General features: G+C 39.9%; 1 protein-coding gene across 8 annotated transcripts in view; it reads right to left on the bottom strand.

The window, feature by feature from the left end:
• Positions 1–25,714, bottom strand: part of EFNA5 (ephrin A5) — a 277,419-nt gene that overhangs the window by 45,968 nt on the left and 205,737 nt on the right. For all 8 annotated transcript variants that reach the window (XR_014262464.1, XR_014262465.1, XR_014262466.1 and 5 more), the window contains one exon: positions 1,214–1,506. Coding sequence is in view for 4 of the 8 variants with exons in the window: in XM_082458272.1 (XP_082314398.1) it covers positions 1,214–1,506 (293 nt within the window). In the remaining 4 variants the exon portion in view is untranslated. Of the gene's footprint in view, positions 1–1,213; positions 1,507–25,714 lie in introns of those variants that run through there.

Raw genomic sequence — 25,714 nt, 5'->3', positions numbered from 1 at the left:
AATGAATCAGAAAACCAGGAACGTTCTTTATCTCGTTTGCCTGGCAGGCGGAGGTGACAAGCAGCTCAGCACACTGGGAGGCCCCGCCTGGCTCTGCACTTCCTGATTCTTCCAAGCAGGTGAGGTCCAACCTCCCCTACGTTCCCACGGCTCCCTGCACTCATCCGCATTCAGCAACTGTCTATTTCCACTTTCACTGCCTACTTAAATGTCTGCTCCCCACTAGACAGTCACTCCTTGAGGACAGGGAGTGTCTTTTCATCTTGCATCCCCCAAATTTCTGAGCCATGATAAGCTGGTCAGTAAATGTACTTCTGAACAAAGTACTTTTAACATTTAACTCCTTCAGCTGACAGTCAAAACACGTGGGAAAGGCCAGATAGCTTAAATATCTGATACTAGTTAAAGGCAAGTCCAGATACACAGCAAGCTGCCTAAATTAGGTATTTCCTATAACCCTGCTATGTGGTCCATAGACCAGCAGCAGTGGCATCACCGGGGAGCTTTCCAAATACCACGTCTCGGGCCCCACCCCAGGCCCCCTGAATCAGAATCTGCATTATAACAAGATCCCCAGGTGACCTGTGCACAGTGAAGTTTGAGAAGCATTTACCTAGAATACATGACCAGTATGATGCCTGAAGAAGTGATGGTGTGTAAGATGGAGAAAAAACCAAGATACTTCTTCACGCTCTTTCCTGTTTAAAGACACAGCTGCTCTTAATAATTGTCTTTTCTCCTTGGTGCAAAGAGAGTATTTATCATCAGCTTGCTGACATTTGCAGGAGTTTTGGCTTTCTCCAACTGAAAATGTGGATGATTGAAAGGATATTGCTGACACCTGAATGAGAAATCCAATGACTCCAAGCTATGTAAATTTAATTATTTCCTTTAATTCTTTTTTCAGGAATCTCTTTTTCTTTTCCTGAGCTTTGGAGAAGTCCTAGCCATTTTCATTTAAAAGAAATACAAGTCAGCAGTGGTTCACTGAACAGGCTGACACGCAATTTCATAGGGGGAGAGGCGCTGTGTGTTTAATCTAATTTGTGCTCTCAATTCCCAGCTAACGTATCTAGGGATCCTGATGTATGCATGTACAAGGAGACATCTATAATGCAGAGTGCAGCTCTCTGCAGTTCTCTGAAACACGGCTAAAAAATCAGTCTGGGTTCTTGCAGCTGCCCTACAACATGATAAATCTCTGTATACTCACAGATGTAGAAATATTCCCGGCCTGGTCTGAATTCAAATCCTAGGGAAAAGGGTGTGAAGAGCTGGAATTTTTCAGAGAACTTCAGTGGTCCATTTGGAGAGTGAGGCCGGTTACATTCCCATCTCTTGAACCCTTTGGAAGTATGGTCGCAGGCACTGTAGCCATCAAAGTTCACCATGTAGAGGACATAACGCTCAGTCTTATCTTCCGGGACTGAGTCCTCATAGTGAGGGCAGAACACATCCAGGTAGTCATTGATACAGACGTCAATGTGGTAGTCACCCCTCTGGAATCTGTTGGAAGAAGAAAAAGATAGGATTATTCATAGAGTAAAGGCTTCCTGCTTGGAATCAGTGGTTGAACCCATTAATAACGCTCAGGCTAAAGATTTATTATAGTAAGTTTTTATTTGGTGCCATATGATTTGAGGCATGGTTTGAACTGTTGCTGTTCTAAATCTAAATAACAGCATGCCATTTTCAGAGGAATTCTATTACCGTTGTTTCAAAGTACCCTACCAATGGAGTGCTTCACTTTCATTTTAAGTATTAAAGGTACTGATTTGCTGTTTTCCTTTCATTGTTAAAATCAGAGTTTTCATATTTCTAAAATAGTGTTTCATTTAATAAATGTTTTTGAATAAATGAGTAAGAAATTTAAAGAATAAATGAGTTGTATTTGTTATAACTGAGACCATTCTTAATTTCCTATGCAACTGTGGACAATTAGAGTGATAAAACTGAGAGAATTAGAATCATAAAATTTAAAAGTTGAAAAGAAAATTCCTGGAACAACACTTCCACTTTAGAGGAAAAGAAAACCCGAAGGCATAATGATGAAGCAATGAGCCACTGAGCTAGACCTGGAACCAAGACTTAGGATCCTAGTTAGGTGTTTCCCTTAGTAAATCTGCTTTTGTCACAAACTCGTTTTAGCCAATCTCTGTTTTGATGCCCTCGCCCTTTCCCTATTAAATTGAAACCATCTAGGTCGAATGACTTTTCTGCCCATTTCTTTACTTTCATAGGTTGTGTTCTAGGGCTGGACTGAGGAGTAGAGAAAGTAAGAAGTCAGATGAAAACAGCAAAACCATGGCCACTTCATCCTGAAAGAGTTAAAATGTGTGCACACAAACACACCACTGCCCACATCACAGTGTCTGCTTCAATTCTTATCTTGAAGAAGTTTTGCTTATTTGTTTTAACTAATGTGCCTTTCCCCATCAACTGAACAGTTTTTCCCAGGACCCAGTGGTGTGTGAAACAGGAATTGTTATGTGCACAACTTTCCAAAATCAGAGTGGAAAAGCCTACAAAACACTTTTGTTTTTAGCTGGTGAGGAAATTCTTCTCTGAGCCCTTCGGAGGGTCATCACAAAACTATGTCACTGCTGAAATACAATGCCCATAAAGTCATAAAATCTTCAAGTCAGACAGTCTCAGGGAGAACACTTCCCAGTGACGGTGAGCTAGTCTATTCTATCTTTAGACATCTCTAAATGTTAGCAAGTTTCTTCTTATATTGAACATAAATCTACTTCTGTGTAATTTCCATCCAGTGATCCTACTTCTGCTGCCTGAAATTACAAAGAGCAAATCTAATTCCTCTTCCACCAGGTAGTACATAAAACATTCGGAGATGTCAGCTGTATCTCTCTGTATCTTCCTTTCTCCAGACTTGAAAATCCCGATTCCTTTGGTTATTTCTGGTATAGTTTCCAGACTCCTCATCATACTAGTATTTTGACCCTCTTCACATCTTCTAGTTTCCCAGTGTCTCCCAAACATAACAAGGACCTCTGACAGGTTGTTGTGAATACTACCTTTGCTCTGGATGCTAAATATTCATTGACAAAGTCGAGAGTCCCTTCTGAAATACACCGTGGTAAAAGTGGAAGAGCTACTTATTTTGAGTGAGTAGAACTAGATCTGCTGCTGGTTGAGTAGGAGAGTCATAAGCCATCCTGAGCCTCAGTTTCCTCACATGTTAAGTAGAATAATAGTGAGAATCTTCCTTGCTGACCTCACACGGCTGCATCAAGCCTCAGATGAGGAAATGTATGAAAAGCACATATGAATATAAAGCACTGTTACTATTAACAGGATATATTAAAATGGGTAAGTAACAAAGTATTACTTTTTAAACAATGACAGTAAGAGCATACAACAGAAATAAAAATAATCCCCAAGTTTCCCTTTATTAAAAATCCCAGAAGAAAGGAAATCATATAAAAATCCTAAATTCTGTCCTCAAATATCAAATGATCCCCAGAAACGCCACTTGCTCTGTGCTTTTGAAAAGCAGCATGTTGATTTATGCAAGAGAAATAAGGAAAGATGATCAGATCACTTCTCAGTTAGAGGATCTCAAAATACATAACCATTTTTAAAAACAAGAAAACCCTCAGAAGTATTTATTTCTTTATATTTACAGTGATGACGAAACCAGGTTTTCTTTTTCTTCATTACTGGCAGACGACGATTTGTCAAGATACAAGGAAAGCCTGTGTTGCTTTTAAAAGATTTTTGAACATCAAGGTAACATCACTGCCAAAGTACAAAGAAAAGACACTGCAACGTTCAGATAAAAGGGTGCTGGGCTGTGAATCGTCAGCCCTCAGAGTAGGCTGACAGTTCTGGCTGAGAGCCAGACAAGAACTGCAGCAGAAGGCAATGCCCAGATGCACTTTATATTATTATATTATTATTATAGATTTTAAAGACATGCAAGGGGGAAGTTTTTCCTTTCCCTAAGTGTCACTCATCTTAGCTTCTACTGGCACTGGACACTGCTTAAAAGTGAAAACTAAGAAAACTGCCACTGTCTGGACCCATTCGGTTATTGCTTTATTCTACAAATTGTCATAGTTTTTTGGTGCCTCAAGTTTAGCTACGCTTCTTCTAAACTTTTATCCCTGTTAATTCTGCTATAATTTTAATAAAGCAAACCATGAGACTGAAGACCCATTTTACATTGGGTTGACCAGTTATCCTTTTCTGGTGACAATCTACTTTGTGTGGGGTGTTAAGTGAATCACTGTGGAGCCAATTTTAAACATGAGATTGTCCCAGCCCTTAACGCTTATACCCTTCTATGCACATGACAAAGACATGATTATGATTTACCATAGAATCAACTTACACTTCTGTTTCAGATATTCAACTTGCATAAATTATTTTACTAATGTAAATTTCAAAGAATGGACAATGTGAACATAAAAACAGTGACCAATTGGAACTCATAAAAGGCATCTGTATAATGTAGCTAAGTACAATCCAAAGAAAGGTTGAGCGTTAGATAGTCTAAGACTATTCCAAATTATGCTCTTTGACTACAAAGTCACAATGAATCATTCTTTTCTGGCCTTACTGTGAAGAAGCACATATGTATGGCTAATATTATTGAGTGGTTATTACGTTACATTCATTATCTCAATTTAATCTCCATCACAACGCCACAGAATAAACACTATTAGTATACCCAGTTAGAGATGAGGAAACTGAGATTAAGAAGTCAAGCAACGTGCCCAGTGTGACAGGAATAATAAAAGATGGAGGCAGAATTCAAACCCAAGCAGTCTGACCTCAGAACTGAGACTTAATTGCTAAAGTCAAGTTCTTAGGTCCACTCTGTATTTGGCCAGAGGGATGATTCTCATTCTTGATGGGGTTTCAGTTCTCTCCTACATTCACTGATGCAACAAATATTTGCCATGTCCAGGATCTGCTATTTTATGGCTTTACATCTGTTGTCACATGAAATCCTTATTGGGTAGTTATAATTAGTTTCATTATACCAATGAGAAAATGACATTCAGAGAAGTTGTTATCCACTTAGTTCAATTTTTTTCCACAGGAAATAAGTAGCAGAGTTAGGATTTCAACCCCAGTCTGATGGCTTCTGAAGCATATATACTTTCCTCCTAACCATAATGGCCCAAAGCTTTACTGACTGTAATTCCCCTCATCCTGTTTACACTGATCTTCTAGGAAAGTCTGCTGCAAGGGGTCCTGGCCCTTCTCTCTTCCTCACTAGGTTGAGCCTAAACTCCTGCACTGAAAGCGGAAGGGTGCATCAAAATCTGAATAAGCCTCAGATCACAGGGTTAGCTCCTGACTCAAGCACATCATTCCAACCTTTCACAGGATAAAGTGCTTTTAGGCTCTGTAGCCATCCACAAGAAGAGAACTTTTTTTTTTTTTTTTTCCCCATCAGGAAACTTTCACGAGCTTTAGTTCATATTAAATGAGCAAATTCACCTCTAGGAAGAATGATTCCACATGCCAATATTTACAGATTTCATGGGTAGCCCGCCCCTGCTTTGACACATTTGTAAATTTCTGGGAAATTTTCTTGTAAATGTCTCCTCTTTACTCCTAAACTTTAATTCCATCTATTGTATCTGTGGTTCTCTACCTCTCTGAAACCATTGCATATTATGAACTGTAGGAATTTCTGGCTGCATACCAACACGCCAACAATAATTACAATACAATCTCTACTAAATTATCACAGTGGTTTACAACGTAAAAGCAGGCATGGTTGCCACACTTAGAAAAGTGACTGCGTTTGAGTAAAATGATTACCTCTCTGCCCGTGTTCTCACAATACAAGTCCCAAGTGCCAGGAAACATCTCATATGCATACAGTGATGGCCCTTGTCCTCCACTGGGTTGCGTGGCTACTCAGGTCAGTGTTCCATATAACAGGATGACAAGAACACATTGTGTACATTTATCAAAATGTGGCAGTAGGCTGGTTGAGAATGTCATATATATTGTGAAAGGATCATTTTAATTAAGAAGAATAAAATTCAGTACGGCAACTAATTCTTTGTAATCAATTCAACTACTAAAAATGAATTATGCACTTTATGATTGTTTTGATGACCCAGAGGCTGCCTGAAGGGTTGGATAAAAAATACAGTTTGGGGCTACCGATAGCAAACAACAACAACTAAAGGTGGGATTTGAGCTACAAAGTCTCTATGCAGACATGTGTTTTTGTCTTTGTTTGTCTTCAGTGTTTACCTGATGACATTCCACAGCTAAATACAGTTTTTATTATAAATTTAAACTACTATTAATATCTCTCTCCTTATATAACCTGTCTGGAGAAAGTGAATCATGGATTGAGTATTGGAATTCAAGTGAAATCAAGACGACAGAGGTGAAGTAAGAGTTGACAGGCTGTCTGGGACTTCCCTGGTGGCGCAGTGGTTAAGAGTTCACCTGCCAATGCAGGGGACATGGGTTTGAGCCCTGGTTGGGGAAGATCCCACATGCCGCGGAGCAACTAAGCCCGTGCGCCACAACTACTGAGCCTGCGTACCACAACTACTGAGCCCACGCACCACAACTACTGAGCCCACGCACCACAACTACTGAGCCCGTGAGCCACAACTACTGAGGCCGCGTGCCGCAACCACTGAAGCCCGTGCGCCTAGAGCCCATGCTCCACAAGAGAAGCCACCGCACTGAGAAGCCCAGGCACCGCAACAAAGAGTAGCCCCCGCTCGCCGCAACTAGAGAAAGCCCGTGGGCAGCAACGAAGACCCAACGCAGCCAAAAATAAATAAATAAATTTATAAAAAAAAAAAAAAAAGAGTCGACAGGCCGTCTTTGCATTTAGTTATCAACAATGTGCCCCCAAGTTTCTACTGAGCCAGGGACCAAAACATTGTTTCATGACCATAGTTAACCTGATCCGTAGGACTCTGCGCTCCTAACTAACTAGTCTATTTTCAAACTTGGGTCGCTCCACTGGGGACATCTAGTACTTGAACACTCCAGTCCTTGACCTCAAGTGGAAGTTCTCTACTCTGATCTCGGTTCCTCTTTGCTTTGGCAAGGAGACATCACCTAGCTTTCTTTCTCAATGTATAGTTTTTCACGTCATTGACCTTACTTCCTCCTCTATCACCATATGCTCTCGTGGTGTGGAGACTGACAGCTGGGAGGCCGAGCTCACAGGACACACAGGCAGTGCCCTGGGCTCAGGCTGCAGAGAAGCAGCGCCATCATCATCATCCTTCTCTGAGTTCATCTTTAGCCACTTTCCCCTGCAGTGTTCCTCCTCTCATTCCATCCCTCATTTGCTAAAGCCAAAATACATTTCATTTTAGTAGCTGGAAAAGGAAGGGTACGGTGCATATTTAAAACGTTCTAAATTGGCCTTCAGCATATGTTGCTGGCACAGCAGAGAGCCTGCTTCCAGGGAAATACGTACTGAGGTATTTTATCAAGCAGCTCCTGAGTGAAGTTTCTTTACTCCATAAATAGAGAAACAGCGTTACTGAAAGGAGACAGTGCTTATTAGAGGTTAGGAAGCTGTGAGGCACTTTTATCCCCTTTTCATGTAATGTTTTAAAGGACTCAGTGATGAAAATGCTATTTCTCATGAACTGGAGAGTTGATTATTACATTTTAAATGTATTTTAATCTGTCAAGGAGGTGATTGTTTTAATATTCCTATCTGAACAGAACTACACTGTCACGTCTTTAATTACAAGGCAACTTATTATACTACATTCTGAAATTGAAATGTAACAGAAGGATGATTTATGGTCAAAGATTAAGCAAATTTATCAGCTCAGGGTTCCTCCCAAATTTTAAACTAAATCTAAAGTGAATATGTCTTGACAGCACAGTCTTTCAATTCTATTATAGATTTAAAGGCTAATTTCAGAATAAGATGTCTTTTTAACCAGAGGAATTTCTCATTTGTCCTGAAGGGCCTAATGGGCCCAGCAACAGACACAGGATTTGTTTTATAAATACGTTTTGGGAGGAGATGGGCAGGACGGCAGTCTCTGTTGCGTTGCATAACACGTCTCTTCTTGTCTCCTTCTGTTATTCCTTTCAGCACAGAATGCAAGCCTTATGGCTTTCAGATCCTAAATCTGACGATGCTCTTTTTTTTTTTTTTTTTCCAGCAGAGGTTAAAGCGAGAAATACAAACAGCAAAAATCAAACTTGGGGTAGATAAGTCATATTAGCATTGGTGGGGGATGAAGAAAGACTTGTTTTGCTGATTTTAAATGTTCCCTCTCTCTCACAGGCTGAAATATGCCAACCTTTCAAATATATTGGTCATTGACCTCTGTTTCCAGTTCTGAGACAGTCAGAGTCATAGACAGTTTCACTGTTACCAGGCCAGTTGTTAAGGCTGAATGAGGTGTAGTACATGGTGACCAAAACCCACCATTTCAGGCAGCCCAATCCAGCTCTTCCAGGCTCTAGAACATACCAAGAATGACTAAAATTCCCATAAAAGTGAAGATTTACAAGTGTAAAAAAAAACCTACTCAAGGATGAACTTCAAAGATATCTCCTACATATTCTTTTGCAGTTGAAAGGCTGTAGGCTACAACACACACTTTCATTCAACAAAGCACATGATACTGACAAAACATTTAGAACCCAGAGTTGGTGCTCTGCTTATCCATTAATGAAAATTAGAATAAAGTTCTTACACATGCAAGTTGGAAGAAAGGAAATAAATGTTGTAGTAATCACAAATTGTGCAGCATGAGAGCTTTGTCTTCAATTTAATAACTGTTGGTGATGAGAATAGGATGTAATTTACTTAGCCAGATATTTAGAATTTATTAGGGGTCTAGTATACTAACCTGTCCCTTTTTTTCTGTGTGTGTGTGTGTGTGTGTGCGCGTGTGCTTTAAAAGCAAGTGGTTTAAAAATTCCTCCATTAACATTAATTACTCATCTCAGATAGATGGATAGAAATCTCAAATACCTTGTGTTATTGCTTTTCTAGTTCAAGTCACATCAGGCTGAATGACTTTTTAAAATTGATATCTCCCAGGAGGAGTACCTGTTTCAAATACAGGGCCCACAAAATGTTCTCTCCTCCAGTGTTTTAACTCATTTGGAGTTTGTTTTATTAGCCTGACTGAGGAGCTCCAAAGGAAACAAAGCATTAAATTGGCGGAGCCTAAACAAGACTTTCCTTCAGGAAGGGACCCGGAGCTCTGGGTGACAGTCTAATTGCTTCTAAGCCCCCAAAGAGGCCTCGGGCTTGGAGTAAGAATGTGTCAACGTCAACAGGCTAAATCAGCCAAAGAATTAAGCAGGCAGAGTTCCACACACCCGACACATCGCAGACCACTGCAAATGGTCTTCAAAAAGGGATTAAAATAAAATAAAGAATTATTGTCTGGCAATCAGTGTATGGCTTCACAGAGGTCACTTCCACAAGGCAGAACAGGCTCCTTCTTGACTCCTGCTGGCCAGGCGCTTCCTGACGAAGCTGCCCTTCATGCCCTAAGTTATCCAGAGTTTTACATCATGTCAAGCACACGGAACAGAGCAGCTGAAACACACACACAGATCCAAAGGCAGATGCGGGAAATCACTGACCTGGTTATCCAGTCCCTGTCCTAGGAGAACAGGATTCAACAAACTGATTCTGTTCTGAGGATGCAGGAGGTGGGGAGTCAATCAAACAAATAAGCCACCTGCCAAACTGCTTACATACGTGTAGTCCTTTTGTATCCTACGAGGATGGAGTTACCCAGCAGAATTTCAGGTTATTCCTAGTTTCAAAATTAAGAACAATAACCAAAGAGATATAGTAAATGTCCTTCCTATTAACCACCTCAAATAATGATTTCGTAGTTCTTACGTACTGCTGTACAAGCAGTAAATTAAATATTTGTATTATGGCTTGATGATAACCTATTGGAATCATTACCATCTAAGTCTGAAATTTGGCCCCAACTTTTCAAAAACCGGGTGGGTGTTCGAGATCTACATGGCACGGAACTACTGTCTATTAGTTTATTGTTAAACAAACAAAAAACAAGCTGGAAGAAAGGAAACAAATGTTTTATGGCTTTCTTTTATGTTTGATCTTCATAGGACCAGGGTAAGCAAATATCTTGCAACGCTAGGGCACAATAATGGTAATAGTGTTTTATACAAAGCTTTAGGATGCAAAGCAGAAACTGTTGCTGTTTCTATGCAAATTGGCACGTGAGAAGTAGTTATTTTTATTTGGTATGGTTAGGACCTTGTGAGCAGTTGGATACAAATCTGGAACCAGGCATGAGGCTAAGGTGAGAGAGAATTGATCTAGAGTCATTAGAAATTAGGTGGTGGGTAGAGCCATAGAAAATATTGAATTCATTCAAGGTAAATGCATAGATGCAGAAAAAACCTGGGACTGCACTGAGAGAAGATCACTGGAACTATGATTATTCTGGTATTTTTATGGAGACCTCCGTTCTTTACACTGAGAGCTCCTTGAAGGTGGTGCTGGTGTTCACTCATCTCTGCATACCCAACGCTCAGCACAGTGTCTGCACGAAGTGGTGACTTGAGAGACGTCCCAGAAAGTAAATTGTAGCTGATGGATATTAGAAGCAATGTTTGAAAACAGAAAAAACTTCGTAAAGTGCCCAATAATCTCCTTCTGTGTCCTGGGTCCCAGTATCAAGTTTTGAGAACAGCTAAATAATATGACAAACAAAGGTCAAGATCAGGAAACAAAATAATGGCCAACGGCAGAAAGGAAAATGATAATCAGGCCTATTGTTCAAGCAATGCTAGAAAATCATGCCTAGCCAAGTAGACGACTTAAGCACCTAACGCAGAATGAAAGTTTCTCTCTTGTCATTAAGTCCTCTATTCAATTACCATTTATCGGGGTAATTAAACACTGGAAAGTGATGCCAGGCTAATTGTTAGATTATGATAATTACATGTCTTTGCTATGCTACAGCTGATCAAAATAAGATGTGGTCCCGTGCACTTAGCTGGAACTGCTCTGTAATCGTCAGACTTCCGGAGAGCGCTAGGCCATTTATTACCAATTCATTACAAATCAGGCGGAGAAGCTTATTATTTGTAATGCTTCTTTCTTCCCCCCACATACAGTCTCCTGGAACAAGACTCCCCAAAGGTTAAGCCCAAACTGCCGCCTTTCATTGGCCCATTTCCATCCCAATTACACAGCTGAATGGCATTAGGTGCCTCTATTTGAGAGGGTTCATCAGACTGCTTCACAAAATCCTGCAAGCGCCTATCACATTGGAAGGAACACCCAAGGCTCCCTTTCAGCCTCTGCCAACCACTGTTGTGCTGTGAGCTGTGTCCCAGCAACCGCAAGCTGGCAGTGCTGAGAATCTTCTGGTCTGAGGCTCCCTTCTGCTCAGGTTAGGACTAGACCAGGCTGGGGTATGCCCGGGGTTTGCCCCAGTTCACAGGAGTCGTAGGGATACAGACTGTGCCTCTCCTGTCAGGATATCCGGCTTTTGTTGCTCAGGCCAGGATCACGAGAGGAAAGCAACTTCCTCGTCACCTCAAAGCTACCAAAGAGTAGCTCAAATCTTTGTAGAAAAAGACTAGAACCAATCCCTTGTCCTTGGACATTTCCGGGGGTTAGAAATCTCCCCTCCCATCCCTCTACTGTTGGAAGGTGGGAAGGCAAACAGGTATTTGAGAGTCTTCCTTTGGCTTTTTTCCTGGGACTTCTCAACTCTCCCCTGCAACTGTCATCAGAGTGCATTCACAAGGGCCATTGCCAGTGGAGGAAGTGCAGAGTGTCAGGTCAAAAGTTTACTAACTGCTACAAAGTTCATGTCATGTTATGGTTCTCTATTTTAGGGGTTTATTTTCTTCTTTTATTTGGGCAGTATTATGGACTGAATTTGTCACCCCCAATTCATATGTTGAAGCCCCAATGTGATTGTGTTTGAAGATAGATATGGAGGAAATTAAGGTTAAATGAGATCATAAGGGTGGGGCCCCAACCCAACAGGATTGGTGTTCTTCAAGAAGAGACACCAGTGGCCCCTCTCCCCTTCTCCACTCTCCCTTCATGTGCCTCTGCAGGCCAGAAAGAGAGCTCTTACCAGAAACTGACATGGCTGGACCTTGGTCTGGGACATCTATCCTCCAGAATTGTGAGAAAATAGATTTCTGTTGTTTAAGCCAACAAGTCTATAGTATTTTGTCACTGCAGCCTAAGCGGACTAATAAAGGCAGTTTAAAAGTTAATTAATGGGGCTTCCCTGGTGGTGCAGTGGTTAGGGATCTGCCTGCCAATGCAGGGGACACAGGTTTGAACCCTGGTCCAGGAAGATCCCACAACTAAGCCCATGCACCACAACTACTGTGCCTGCACTCTAGAGCCCGCGAGCCACAACTACTGCGCTCGTGTGCCACAACTACTGAGCCTGCACTCTAGAGCCCACGAGCCACAACAACTGAAGCCCACGCACCTAGAGCCCATGCTCCACAGCAGGAGAAGCCACCGCAATGAGTAGCCCGCGCACCGCAAGGAAGAGTGGACCCTGCTCGCCGCCACTAGAGGAAGCCCGCGCACAGCAACGAAGACCCAACACAGCCAAAAATTAATTAATTAATTAAATTTATTTTTTTAAAAAGTTAATTAATGGTAGATTTGGGGGTGGGTGCTATTGAATTACATCACTGCCAGGGACTTCAGAGACATAAAGAATTATCGAAAAACAATAAGGGAACAATGGCCAGGAAGGAAGGGAGTAAAGGAGGCAAGAGAGTGGAGTTAAGCCACTGCCGGCACCCCGCAATACCCTGGAGCAGGGGGGACACTCACTATGCATCTGCTGTTCTAAGCAAGTGGCTGGTCTGAGGGGAGAAGGCACATTATATTCCTACGTCAGGATAGTTTCACCCCTGAAATTAACTCATAGCACCACGAAAATGACTGTATTCTCACCCAGCAACTGTTATCTCACTGTTTCAGCAAGGCTTTCGCCCAAAGATAGAATGAAGGGTGTTACAGAAAAGTCACATACTCCATTTTACCCTTCCTCGACCCTGGAAATTAAAACAGAATATGCCACTGCCTTTCAAGAATCATATTAAGTGCATTCTGGGGACAAAACAGACCGTGAGGTACCTTTGTTAACACTGGAATACATAAAACTGTCATTTTATGCACACATTTACTGGTGGCCTGTGGCTCAAGACTGGGGAGCTGGGAACAAAGGTACTTTGGTTCATCACATAAAAATGGTTTTGCACTACTTAGTATTATTATTTCCTCCCTACACTCATTAAAAGGATATTCATTCATACCGCTGGATCCTCTATTTACTTTTCTAGCCTGGACCACAGGAAGATATATGCAAGAATAATGTAATCATAAAAAATAAGAAACTAATTGCTCTATCCCAAGGAAACATAAGGGGGAGAAAGAAATAAACAATTCACCATTTATTTCTCAGAAATAAATCTAAGCACTTAGGGGATTCTCAAGTGCTATAATATCTCCACCTACTTAAATGCATGTCTATCTCAATGACAGAGAATAGAGTTGTTTTTCCCCTCCCCCTTCCATTTTAGCAAACTCTACTTTCAAAGTGTCTACCCTGGAAAAGAACTGTAGTTCAAAGCAAACGCACATGACCCTCCTCTTGAACTTTCAGAATTTTTGGTCCTGCTACAAGCTCTGAATGAGCCACTTGTAGAGGTTGTGAGATTTCAGAGGGATGGTTAATGCCAAGACACAAAGATGAAGAAATAAGAGCATGATAATGGGCCTGCCATGCTGGGTGGCAACTCAGCACTGTGAGCCTTGAGAGGACAGGGTCACAACTGGCTTTCTCCAGCACTTAGTAGCACAATCCCAGATCCCAAAGTTTCGTCCATGTGCACATTAACATTTCATTGCTGTTCAAGAGAGGGAGAATGTGAGCTACTACTGAGTTATCCACTCAGTGCTGATAAGCTGGGTCAAAAAACAACAAAGGCATGAACGAAACCTATGGGAGCTATTAAATGAGCCTGGAACTTAGCACAATCTGTATCCAGTGTAGAGACAAATGGGACTATATCGCACTGATCAATTTATTTACAAAATAGGGCAATTTCATCTATTGATGTTTTAATTCAACATCTGGGTACCTACTCTGTGTGTGCCAATTATTTAATTAAAATCATAAGCCATTTGGTATTCTAAAAGGAATGTACATCTTTTTCCATTCTAAATATAAACTATACCTAAATAAATTACAAATATAAAATATACCTTTCACCTTATCTCTGGGAAGTAAAAGGGTAACCAAACAGGATATTCCCTTTAGTACACTCTCAGATTCTGTCTCAGGCACCCTGTAGCTGAGAAAAGATTCACAGCAGCCAAAATCTACCCAAGGATGTTTTCATGAATCCAGCCATTAACTGAAAAGCCTGAGTCTTGGTCACTGAAAGTGCTGGTGACTCTGGTTTTATGAACGTGACTAGAGAAAGTAACATATGTCATGCGCTGGCCAAGTGGGCAGCCTAGAAACACAGTCTACAAGGCTGGTCGAGAGTACACCCCCTATTGGGGCCGGGGGTGGGAGGGGGGCCGCCCTATGGCGGGCACTGCATGGAGGGCTGGAGGAAAGGAGACGGTGTCTGGGCTGCAGAGACGCCTCTCCTGCTCTGCTCCTACCGGCAGCCAAGTGAGCTCGAGCTGTGTTTGCCACAGGCCTGGGACAGGGTCTGACGCTTACACGCACCTCAACAGGGTTGTGAAGCCTAAGAAGTTACAAGCCATTCTAACCCACTGGAGGACATGAACTGAACAGTAGGAACTCTGGAAAGTGTTTTTGGCTTTTGTTTTAGTTTAAATACGAGTTTCTGGCATGAAAGCCGAAGGAATCAACTTACTTATTATGCCCAGCAGCACTTCCCGGCAGAGTATTAAATTTAGTTTTGTTTATTTTTAAAATCAGGGTGGTGGCTTCAAGATATAATTAATATCTCTAAAGACGTCAGAGATGTGTGGAAGTCTATGGGAACACAAAATACTGCTATTCTCTGTTAGACAATTAGGATATGTAAAAATTCGTATCACATGTGAGGAAACTGTGTTGGTTCTAATGACTAGGAAAATTTATAGGGCAACTCAAAATTAGACATATCACTCCTGTTTCTCTTAATGGTAAAATGCAACCCAGCATCCTCAAGCACTCACTGGATTAAAAATGGAACTCTCAGCATTACAGTTGCAGCTAAGTATTTATGTATGCCATTGAATCTACGCACTCCCCTCATATGCAACTTTCTGTAGTTGGTTTGACTCAAGAACAACCACAACCAAGTTACTAGAGTCTAGAGCGATAAAATCCTAACTCACCACTCCTTAAAAACAGCAAGTTGCTTGCCTTTGTAGTCCTAGACACTACTCATGTTTACTAGTCTTAACCTGCAGTAATTATAAATTCTTCAGCACACAAAGCATGCATGACATAGGCTTGGTAAAGAGACAGCCTCTGGTCTTCCCTTGGGACCCGATATTTGATAATAATTTCACAAGAACCCTACTTCTGCATCAAGACTAGAGAGAGACACACTAGTGAAAGGAACTTTGAGCACCATCTCATCCAGCTGTTTCCTTTCAGGACTATTAATTATCTAGTCTCTTAAAAAAAAAATCTCCAGGGAGAATTCTGAGTCTTAAATAGCTCCTCCCAGGACCTGTGGATGTCCTTCAAAATCCAATGCATAAAGAAATTCTCTATTCAGGGGCAACCAGCTTTCCAGTGTTGTTCAGAGCATTTCCCTCACTCCCGCCCGATGAGAAGATTTGAGAGAAAAATAGAGGAAATTTAGCTCATGTTTTCCTAGGAAAGTCGAGCTGATTGTATTATCGACTGTCTACTGCATTAGCAATTTCCAACTGAATTACAAACTGTTTCCCTGCATTATACTGCTATTGTTCAATACCATTTTCATTGCCCTAATGAAACAAAGCTATATAATATAACCATAAAGTACTGATTACAGTTAACAACAATGATAGAAGAGAGCTAAGGAGAGACCTATTTTTAAAATATGCAAAGAAAAAGATACGAAATGCTGATACTCAGCAGACTTTTTTTTTTTTAACTCTTTTTGGCTTTCTGGATTGAGATCAAAACAACACTGACAAGTTAATTCTTTCTCTTCCAACAATACAAATGGTATTTCCCCTAAGATAGAATTTCTAGAAGATTTCCCAAAGAACAAAATTTCTCCAGGTGCTGTAAAAAATAATAACAACAATGATAACAATGTGGATTTCACACATACTTTGTCTTAAAAAGTGCCTACTTCAAACCAGAGGATTCCCTAATATCATGAAAGAGGATAACCAAATTTTCCCCAGGGTGCAGGTTTCTCACCGTCTATAATTGAGCTCCTTTAGAGAAGTGCCATCATGAAAGCACCAGGGTATTTTCTATTGGCCCATATTAAATCAACCAGCAACACAAATGATCACGTTGCTGGGCTGGACTGAAGGCTGCCCCAGTGAGACAGCAGATCCATGGCTGAGATTTCTGCCTTTTAGCAAAGGCCCTGAAGGTTACTTGGCAGCCTTTTATACTCCCAGTTCCTTTCCCATAGATAGAAGCAGTCAACAAAGAGGTGGAGGGCACAGGAAGAAGTGGTAGAGAAAATTCTTGGGCATTGCTAATTATATTAAGACTAGAAGCTGTAGCATCAGACACTTGCTACCCTCTGACATTCGTGCCAGAGCTACCATATCCGCCCCCCCCAAAGCAGAAAACAATCGGGATAATGGGGAACAGAGCACGTTGCTGTCATTCCCTAAGAACTCCTTGAGCCGAGCCAGTGACAGATAATGAAATTACTGTATGGTGCTCTAGTGGCAGATGATCTGTGACTGCCCAGGTCCTAGACACCCAGACATCCTTCATCTGACAAATCCTTCCTGCCATTTCCTGAGTGGACATGGTGTAAACATAGAGTTCACTGAAAAGGCCTGAATGTCAGGATCAGAGACTAGTTCCTCCAAGACAAACTCCGGCTTGGAACAAACCTTCCTCTGGAGATCTTTCTGAGTGTTTATATTTCTACGAGCAACACTGGATAGTGTCATCCACGTGGACACAACATTCTGAGTTCTACGTACTGTATTTGAAACACTGATCTGATTTCAACGGTTCAGAAGAGTCACCTCAACGCTCATTTTACTCGCATTTTCTAGTTTTTGCAACCCTGAAAAAAAGATTTAAAAAAAAATCAGGATGGTATCTGTTAGACCTCTTTCAATAATGTGTATCACTTGAAAGATGAAAGGGAAGGTGCATTTATCTGTTCCTATTAGAGTGCTAATTTATGCAAGTTCCTTTGCCTTTTGCATCTATTGATTGGATTCTTGTTGTTTCATCCCCTGCACTCCATTAGAATCCTTGCTGACCTCACAATAATGCCAAGCCCGACAAAATGTGTACTACAGATTTTTATATGCTCTTGCATCTACAGCCTATTTAAAAGTTGGCATAAGCAAGATGATGGTGTAAACAGAAATTATGGGCAAGATGAAAAAGTATTTCGCTTCATCACATCAGAAAGAAAATCTTAGAGAAGATGAGAAGACTTAATGGTTGAACTTCTCTCTTTAATTTTAAATAGTCATGTCTGAACATTTGAAAAGACTCCTGTGCTTTAGGCATGCTGAAATTAAAATAGAAGTGCAATTTGGGATCACAGATTATAAAACCAGTAAGCACAGCTGCTATACGGAGGGCAGGAACGGCTCTTCTTTTCCAAATCCATTTTTGTAAGACGGTCAAACGTGGAAGTAAAATAACCTTTGCTGTGAAAACTAGAAAAAGGGCTAGACCCCAGGAGAACAATTTTCAGACATGGTCTGCTATTTATTTGCTCCCAGTCTCAAATAATACTTTTGTTTAGTGCTTCATTCTGAAGAAGAAAAAAAAAATGTATATATCATCACATATTTTTCAGGATTTATTAGTCTAAATGCTTTCTGTTTATAAGCCCAAGTAAACAAATTTAATTTTAGTCTTGGGACTAATAAAATAACTTATTTAAGTATGAAGAGATCCAAAGCCGTCAATCATAGGACAAAAGAATACAAAAGTTGCCATTTTGAGATACAATTTTTAAACCCCAAAGAGCATTTTAATCCACTTTGTACGGAGAACACACCTGCTTTATTGAAAGGTTTATAACTATTTCTTCTTGTTTCCACCTCACTAATTTACCTATGTCCAAAAAGGCATGGGGGAAATGTAAAAGCCCGGGGAGAATCTGTTCTCATCTTCCCGCGGGGTGATTCCTGGCAGCACGGATTTGACAATGGAGAAATCACAAGTTGTTGAGACTGTGAATGGGGAGACTCCCGCAGCTTATTGAGCATTCTAGATTTGCTCAGGCAGGGATGTCAACAGGGGCAGAGGGACACCTGGCAAGTGTGGAGTTCAACCACCCGGACCTCTCTAAGGATGGCTGCAAATCGTACAAGATGTCCAGAAACACTAATAGGCGTCCGCTGAACCACTTGGGAGGCGTCACTAATAAAAAGTGAAAATCAGAGTGGAAAGAAAATTTCATTTCCAGTCCTCCTCATGGCACCTGGCTTTTTCAGCACATATGGTTTGTAAAGTTTGCTAATGTCTGGTGGTTATCAAGGAAATCAGAGTTGATTAAAGATATTTCAACTTTATCTTCATTTCCCAGACTTTGCAGACATCCACCTGATGACTGAGAAGGGAACTACTATCTGATCGTTTGTGGCAGGCAGCACAGGAAAGAGGTCACGAGAAAGGGATAGAGAGCCATCTGCCAAGCTTCAAATCTGGCCTCTGCTACTACTGACTCTGGAACCTTGGCAAGTTATTTTCCCTCTCCATGCCTCAGTTTCCTCATCTGTAACACTGGAATAAGAATAACACTGTACTCCTAGGTCACCAGTTAGGATCAAATGAATAAATTAAATGAGTAAATCAGGACTGACTGTAAAGTGCTTAAATAGTGCTTGACAAACAGTACAGGTAAGAGGAACATGTACAATTACATTATTTACATAACTAAAAAGGTATTTTTTTGAGCGCTAAAGACAAAGAATTTTAGTACTTTGAAAAATATCTTGAGAATCTCAAAGATCTTTAGAAATAAAAATGTTGATAGCCATTGCAACATCTCTTGAATAGGCAGAGTGTAATTATAATAGATTTTTGTTTATGAAATAAGGAAAAGAAGTGTATGGAATAGGGGAGGACAAGTGCTGACTCTTTGGAGGAACTGTGCATACACAAGGCAACTCAGCCTTGTGGAAGTGTGTTGGATATAAAAATACATGGAGGAAGCATGGGCAGTTGCCCGTGTAGTGTGATTTCTGGGACACAAAAGCCATCTTTAAACAAAAAAAACTTCCCAAGAGGGAATTTCAGTTCTTAACTGTGTAAAGTGTTATTTTGCCTGGGAGGGAAATTATACTTGTCAGCCAATGCATTAACATATTTTCATTTCTCTGACTCATTAATACCTGTCACCTAGCAGAGTTAAGACCCCTGAAAGACTATGGGATACAGTAGGTAAATTCTGATGAGAAAGAGCAAGTGGTCTACAGGGTTGGGAGAGCAAGCCTCAGGAAAGGGGCACTGGACAGAGGTGTAGGGCAAGGTACTAGAGAAACACTTGACACTTCCCAATTCTGCTGAGGTCAGCTCTACAGACTAAGTGTCATAACATTTCATTAGAATAAATGACATTCTCTTCAAGAAGGCCTATTTTAACTTAAAATTTAAAATTATACTTCCCTTGAACAATATGATACTAGACTGACCTTCTATCCTTTCTTAATTTGACTTCTCACATATCTATGTCCTATCTCTCTTTGTTCATTCATTCATTCATTCATTCAACACAAGTATATTGATTGCCTCCAGTGGCTCAGGCATTGTTCTTGCGGACAAACAAAAATGAACCAAGACAGAGTCCTGCCCTAAAAAAACTGACAATCTAGTAGGGGTGACAGTAAATAAATCACTGCAACAAAATGTGATACATGTCAGAAGAGAAATTTGTACCAAATACTGTGGAAAATAGGAAACAGCAAGGGACTTTGAAAGAGTTCTGGAAGACCTCACAAAGGAGCCAGGTCTTGGAAGATGGACTGACTTTGAAAGAGTTCTGGAAGACCTCACAAAGGAGCCAGGTCTTGGAAGATGGACTGAATCATTCCAAGAGAAGGAGCAGGGGTGGGCTTTCTAGACACGGGTGATAGGTACAAACCCTGAGACTTGAAAGCAAGGAGTTTGTTGAGAGGGCAAATGAGGCTACAGAGGGAGGTGAAAACCTTATTTTGAAAAAGGAGTTGATGAAGGTGATGAAGAACCAGGGAAGATTTTTAAGAAGGCTCACAACATGATTGGGTATGTATTTTTAAAGTGATCATTAGCCCTGGACAAGACAGACTGGGTGGGAAGAAAGCCTGGGGTAGGATGATCACAGGAGTCTACTGCAATGGACCAGCCAAACAAATATACACAGACATTACAGGCTTCAGCTGAGGATTCCTTACTTCCTCACACCTGACAATAAACTATTCCCTTATTCATCCATTCAACCATTATTTGTAGAGGCCCCACTTTGTGCAAGATACTTTGTGTTGTAGAAGCTACAGCATGAGTCGGACACAAACTCTTCATCTCAGCTTCTTAGGATTGTCTAGACGTGAAGAGCTTGAAGCAGGGCATTTGTGGAATTAAACAAAAGGACATGGACTAAAGAAATTTCATAGATGCAGAAACATCAGAAGAAGATTAAAAGTAATCCTTACCATTTGATCATATTTTGCAGTGCTTAAGTATCACCACATGTATTAAAAGTTAATCTGCAGTGGCCAAAAGGACAATGATAGTGGCATTAAAAGACCTAGGCTTAAATACTGTCTCTGTCTTAAATATGGTGTGAATTGGGCAAGTCATTTAATCTCTCTGTATCTCACGTTTTGAATAAATAAACAAAAAACTCGATGCCCTAAAGGTTCTACAATGCTATTTAGGTTTGGCATAGAGATAATGCAGAATCATCTGACTGAATCATCTCAGAAACTAAATAAGACATAATAGAACACTAAGATTTTGCCAAATTCCATTCCTGGATTTCCATTCATTACATCCATTTCGGTGGAGTGAGGAGCAGCTATAACCAAACTCTCAAGCTGGTATCATGTCCAGTGCCTGGGGTCATAGGGGGTCACGATGACTAGGTGTCCAGTGTCTGGTACGTAAGGTTAGAAGGGCAAAAATATGGCTAAAATCATGAAGAGGATTCCACCCTTGCCCATGGAAAGCGGCAAAAACTAGGGACCATTTATGTGGTGACAACTGACAGGAATGTCACCACTGATGAAAAGCTATAGTTACAGGTTATCACATCATCACATTCCCCCCACACCTGCTCTCAACCCTACCGAGGGCTGAAGCAGCACAACAGGAAATGGCGAGCATAATGATAAGAATCAGTGAGGTCACCACTTAGAAGTTTCCCCCCAAGTATCGTTTGAACTGTTTCATGGGGTCTCTTAACATCTAAAGTCCTTGAGGAGCTCTCCTGGTTCCAATGTCCACATCTCAATTTCAGGGATATAAATACATAATGCATACTTAATCAAAATTGTTTTACACCTGTTCCCTCCTACTAAAAACGATGGGAAAAAAAACCCCACATCTGTATTACCCTCTCTGGACAGATAAAACTTCTTCTCTTCCAAAGTCTTTTGGAAGGTAATTATGGACCTTAAGTGTGGAGGTAATTTAAGACTTTTGTCTGTCTCCAAAACTGTTGACAATATGTTAAGCAGATGGAGGTCATTTCTTTTATTTCTCTAACTTTCCCCTTTGGCTCTCTGATGAAGGATATGCTGACATAAATGTTTTGTTGTTATGCATGGTAGATAGACCTGCAGGTCCCAAAGGTGAGGCAAATCATGTCCTTTCAAATGATCTGTTATTTTTGGCAATAAGTTTGGGTTAACTATAACACAGAGCCTTGAAATATTTTATATGCCTCAACTTTAGCATTAATAGGAAGGAGGGGGGTTATAAGAGAGGGAATGGGACGTGCCAAACAAAAATGTGTTTGGGTCATTTTGATTCATTGAAACAGAATGGCTTTTGGAACACCCTGTGACTCTGGATGTTTACGGTTAGGATTCCAGAGACAAAGTTCTTGGCTTCTCTGGTTGACAGCAAAAACTTCACTTCCGGGAAAACTGGTGCTATTAGCCTAATTGTGGCTTGCTTTAAATTAAGTCACAGGCCTTGAAGTGTGAAACGCCTTCTGCCATTTTCTCTTCTGAACTAGTTTTGCTGACTAAGTATTTTCTCCTCTTGATGTCTTTAAGCATGTTCAAAGCTATATTTCATACATAACATTCATAAGAGCCTACTGCCTGAAAGTATTGCTCAGTAACTCAAATGTTTTTTTTTTTCTACTTTTGCCCCTTAAATTTTGCTTATAATTGATAAACGCATGAAACACCGAGCAATTAGAGGACGAAGGGTGAAAACCAGGGCACTGGCTCTATGTGGTTCATCTACTAAATCCTCCAACAAAGTACTCATTATTTCACATGAACTGGACTCTGTTTCGTGAGACACTGGGGGTGTTTAGAATTCTAAAATTATATGGTGTACATGAAGTCAACCGGAGACCACTCAAACCCGTGAGGATATGAGAGTTTTGCTTATATGTCGCAACTCATAAGCAAGATTTAAAAAGTCACAATGCTTTATCATTCGTTACGTTTCTTAAGAGAACAAAGGTAATGATTCTGGAGGCTTTTCATTTTCTTTAGACAACCGCAGGAAACTGAGAGCTACGTGGCCTTGGCTTTTGATCCCTTGGGGTTATTCCCTTGGGAAGTCAGAGAGCTTTCTTCTCAGTGTGTCGAGGGCAGCACTCCTCTCTTGCATAAAAGCTGTAGATCTCACCAAGATCGGAAACCTTAAATATAGTTTATTAGACTGTTAAAAGTCTATGACATCACTTCTCTCTTCTCTGGTATTCACCCCATTGATCTCTACAGGGATCTTAACGTAGCCTCTTGTACAGTAATACCTATGTGCTCAAGCTTCAAAGACCCATTTACTTCACATGTGTAATCTGCCCACTTATTCCTGCTGAGATAATACTCCTGGTTTAATTGCTCATGGAGCAACTGGATAAATCAGCTACATTGGTTTGTGTTAGCTATCTATGCATATGTGTAAAAGCAAAAAAAAAAAAAAAAAAAAAAGCAAGATCGTTCAAGCTATAAACTGCAGAAATTAGGATAAAAATACGATTCCTATGAAGAAACAGACCCAACAAATATTTCTAAATTTTGAGAAATAGAAAGGAAAAAACCTTAAAAACATACTTGGAGGTATTAACTACTTCACTGTTTAGGGAGGTAGAGAATAAATATCCTCAATATATGTTCATATATGTAGATTTATTTATGCATAAAGAGAGAATGAATGATGATGAATGACTTAATGAATAAATAAAATGAAAGCTTGAATGAGTGAATAAATAAATGCATAGAGATATTACATAAATTACCCAAGCCTGGTCCCATTTAAGAAATGTCATACTTATGACATTTGCTTGGAAAAACTCAAGTTTATTTTCATCAAATGATCAGAACTATGAAAGAAAAGTCTCTTTATATAAAACACACTATTATTTCTTATGTATTAAACTCTTAAAGAATCATTTTCAAATTGATCTTCCCTGTTAGAGTCATTAGCTAAATATAAGAATTATAGCGCATACACATGTGAAAACTCAAGAATACACCAACAGGCACACACGAAGACCTAACTCAAAAATATAAAATTAATATTTCAGTAAAACACCTTAAGCCTTCAAGTAACTAAAAAGGAATGCTTGTCTGGTTTTCCCTTTCTCTTTTTTTAAAAAATTTTTATCAATGTTGCATCCTTGTATAGAATAACAAGCCCCACACTGTTTTAAGTAAATCTCTCTTTAATCTTCTTGCTTCTAAAGACACTCTACTTTTAAATGATAATATACTCATTAAACTAGACAGTGAAATAAATGATATGTATTTGACTACAAAACCCTAGAACAGAGTTACATTCTAGACTGAGTTCTAAAACTGGCAGAATGTTCAACTAGAAAGATGTGACGCCTATTTAGACATATCAGGTATTAAAAGAGTTGATAAAAGGCATTGCTTTCTTGATTAGAAAACTTTTTAGTATCTGGAAAATCAGGCAATGACCAGACTATTATAATAAATAAATCTAACATTCAGAACAAAATTTATTTCATTTGAAAAATATGAAAACGTATTATTGTCAAATGGGTTTTATGGCAGATTTAACTAAGGCTTAAAATATGCTAGGCCTATCATATGTGGGACTGTCTTATGCACTATATGTTGTATGCATTTTACATAGGAATTGAACTCTAATTGATTTCATGATTTTTAGAGCTATTGACTGGGTAATTTTAAAATGGCACCAGCAATGGAGGTTGCCAAGTTTCCACTTTTGAAAATTTCAATACCTTGTGGTCTCAATTTAAATATACAAGAACTCACAAACTCAAGCAATTCCAGAAATGAGAGGCAGACCCTAATGGCAGCAGGCGGAGCAGAGGAGGTATTACTGAAATACTTGTTGATATGTTTCAAGAGTGCTCAAGGCCATCTGATGCTAAGGGCCACACGCGAAATCAGCAGGGCCCTAACCTGACTAATTGTCTCCCCTGATTGTGACAGTTTTGATTAGAAGAATAATCAGCTCTCAGCAGCCTGTAGGCAAAAATGCCACCTGAGGGGTGTGTGTGTGTGTGTGTGTGTGTGTGTGTGTGTGTGTGTGTGTGTGTGTGTGTGTGATGAATGCACAGCTGAATGAATGCAGATCACCATTAACCCACTCTTCAAACATTAGAGGGATTCCAATATGAACAAAGCCAATAATTCCCTTCATAATTAGTGTGAACATTTTCCTTCTGTCACTCTGCAGTTGCTTTTAATACAAACTAAAACAAATGCTGATACTCAGGCTTTCTAAAAGTAGAAATGTACTCATATTTTGTCACTGAAATTTTGAAGATGGAAAATTGAAGTCATAAAATTCTATAACCCACTTTTTAGTAGTTATTTTAAAATAGTTTATGCTAAACTCAATGAGAAATTGTTTTAAGATAAAGGAAACTTTCCTTAACTGTTTCTACTTATTTTTACCTAAATATTGATGAAAATTTTAAAAAAATAGTTTAATTTTTAAAATAAAGATTAGGAATATTAAATCATCCAAAATGCTACATTAAAATCAGTTTAATTCATCATTTGAAACCCTACTTTGTGATCTTCTGCTTCTTTCAATTTTAGATTAAAATGACTTCAGTCTTTCATAAGCTTCGTGCAGAGAATCTTTTACCTAGAGTGGTAATCTACTTCAACTAATATTCCTATGTTAGTGATTTTTAAACCTTGAGATTTAGAAACAGAAAACTTCCAGAAGTTATTAAGCTGTTGAAAGTGAAAATTTACGGAAATGTTGTAATATGCAAATACTAACATTTTCAGTAGCCATGATAAATTTAAGGGCATTTTGTTAGTGTGAGAATGTAAAATGTATCATGTTTAGTTTTATATTTTCTCATAAATTTATCATGTTTAGTGTGTTTAGAGATGGGTAGGGATAAGGCAGAAAACATTCCAGGAAAAAAC

The sequence above is a fragment of the Balaenoptera physalus genome (assembly GCF_965194825.1).
Source record: "Balaenoptera physalus genome assembly, chromosome: 3".
In the NCBI taxonomy this organism is placed as follows: domain Eukaryota; kingdom Metazoa; phylum Chordata; class Mammalia; order Artiodactyla; family Balaenopteridae; genus Balaenoptera; species Balaenoptera physalus.
This window is presented reverse-complemented; position numbering and strand designations above follow the sequence as displayed.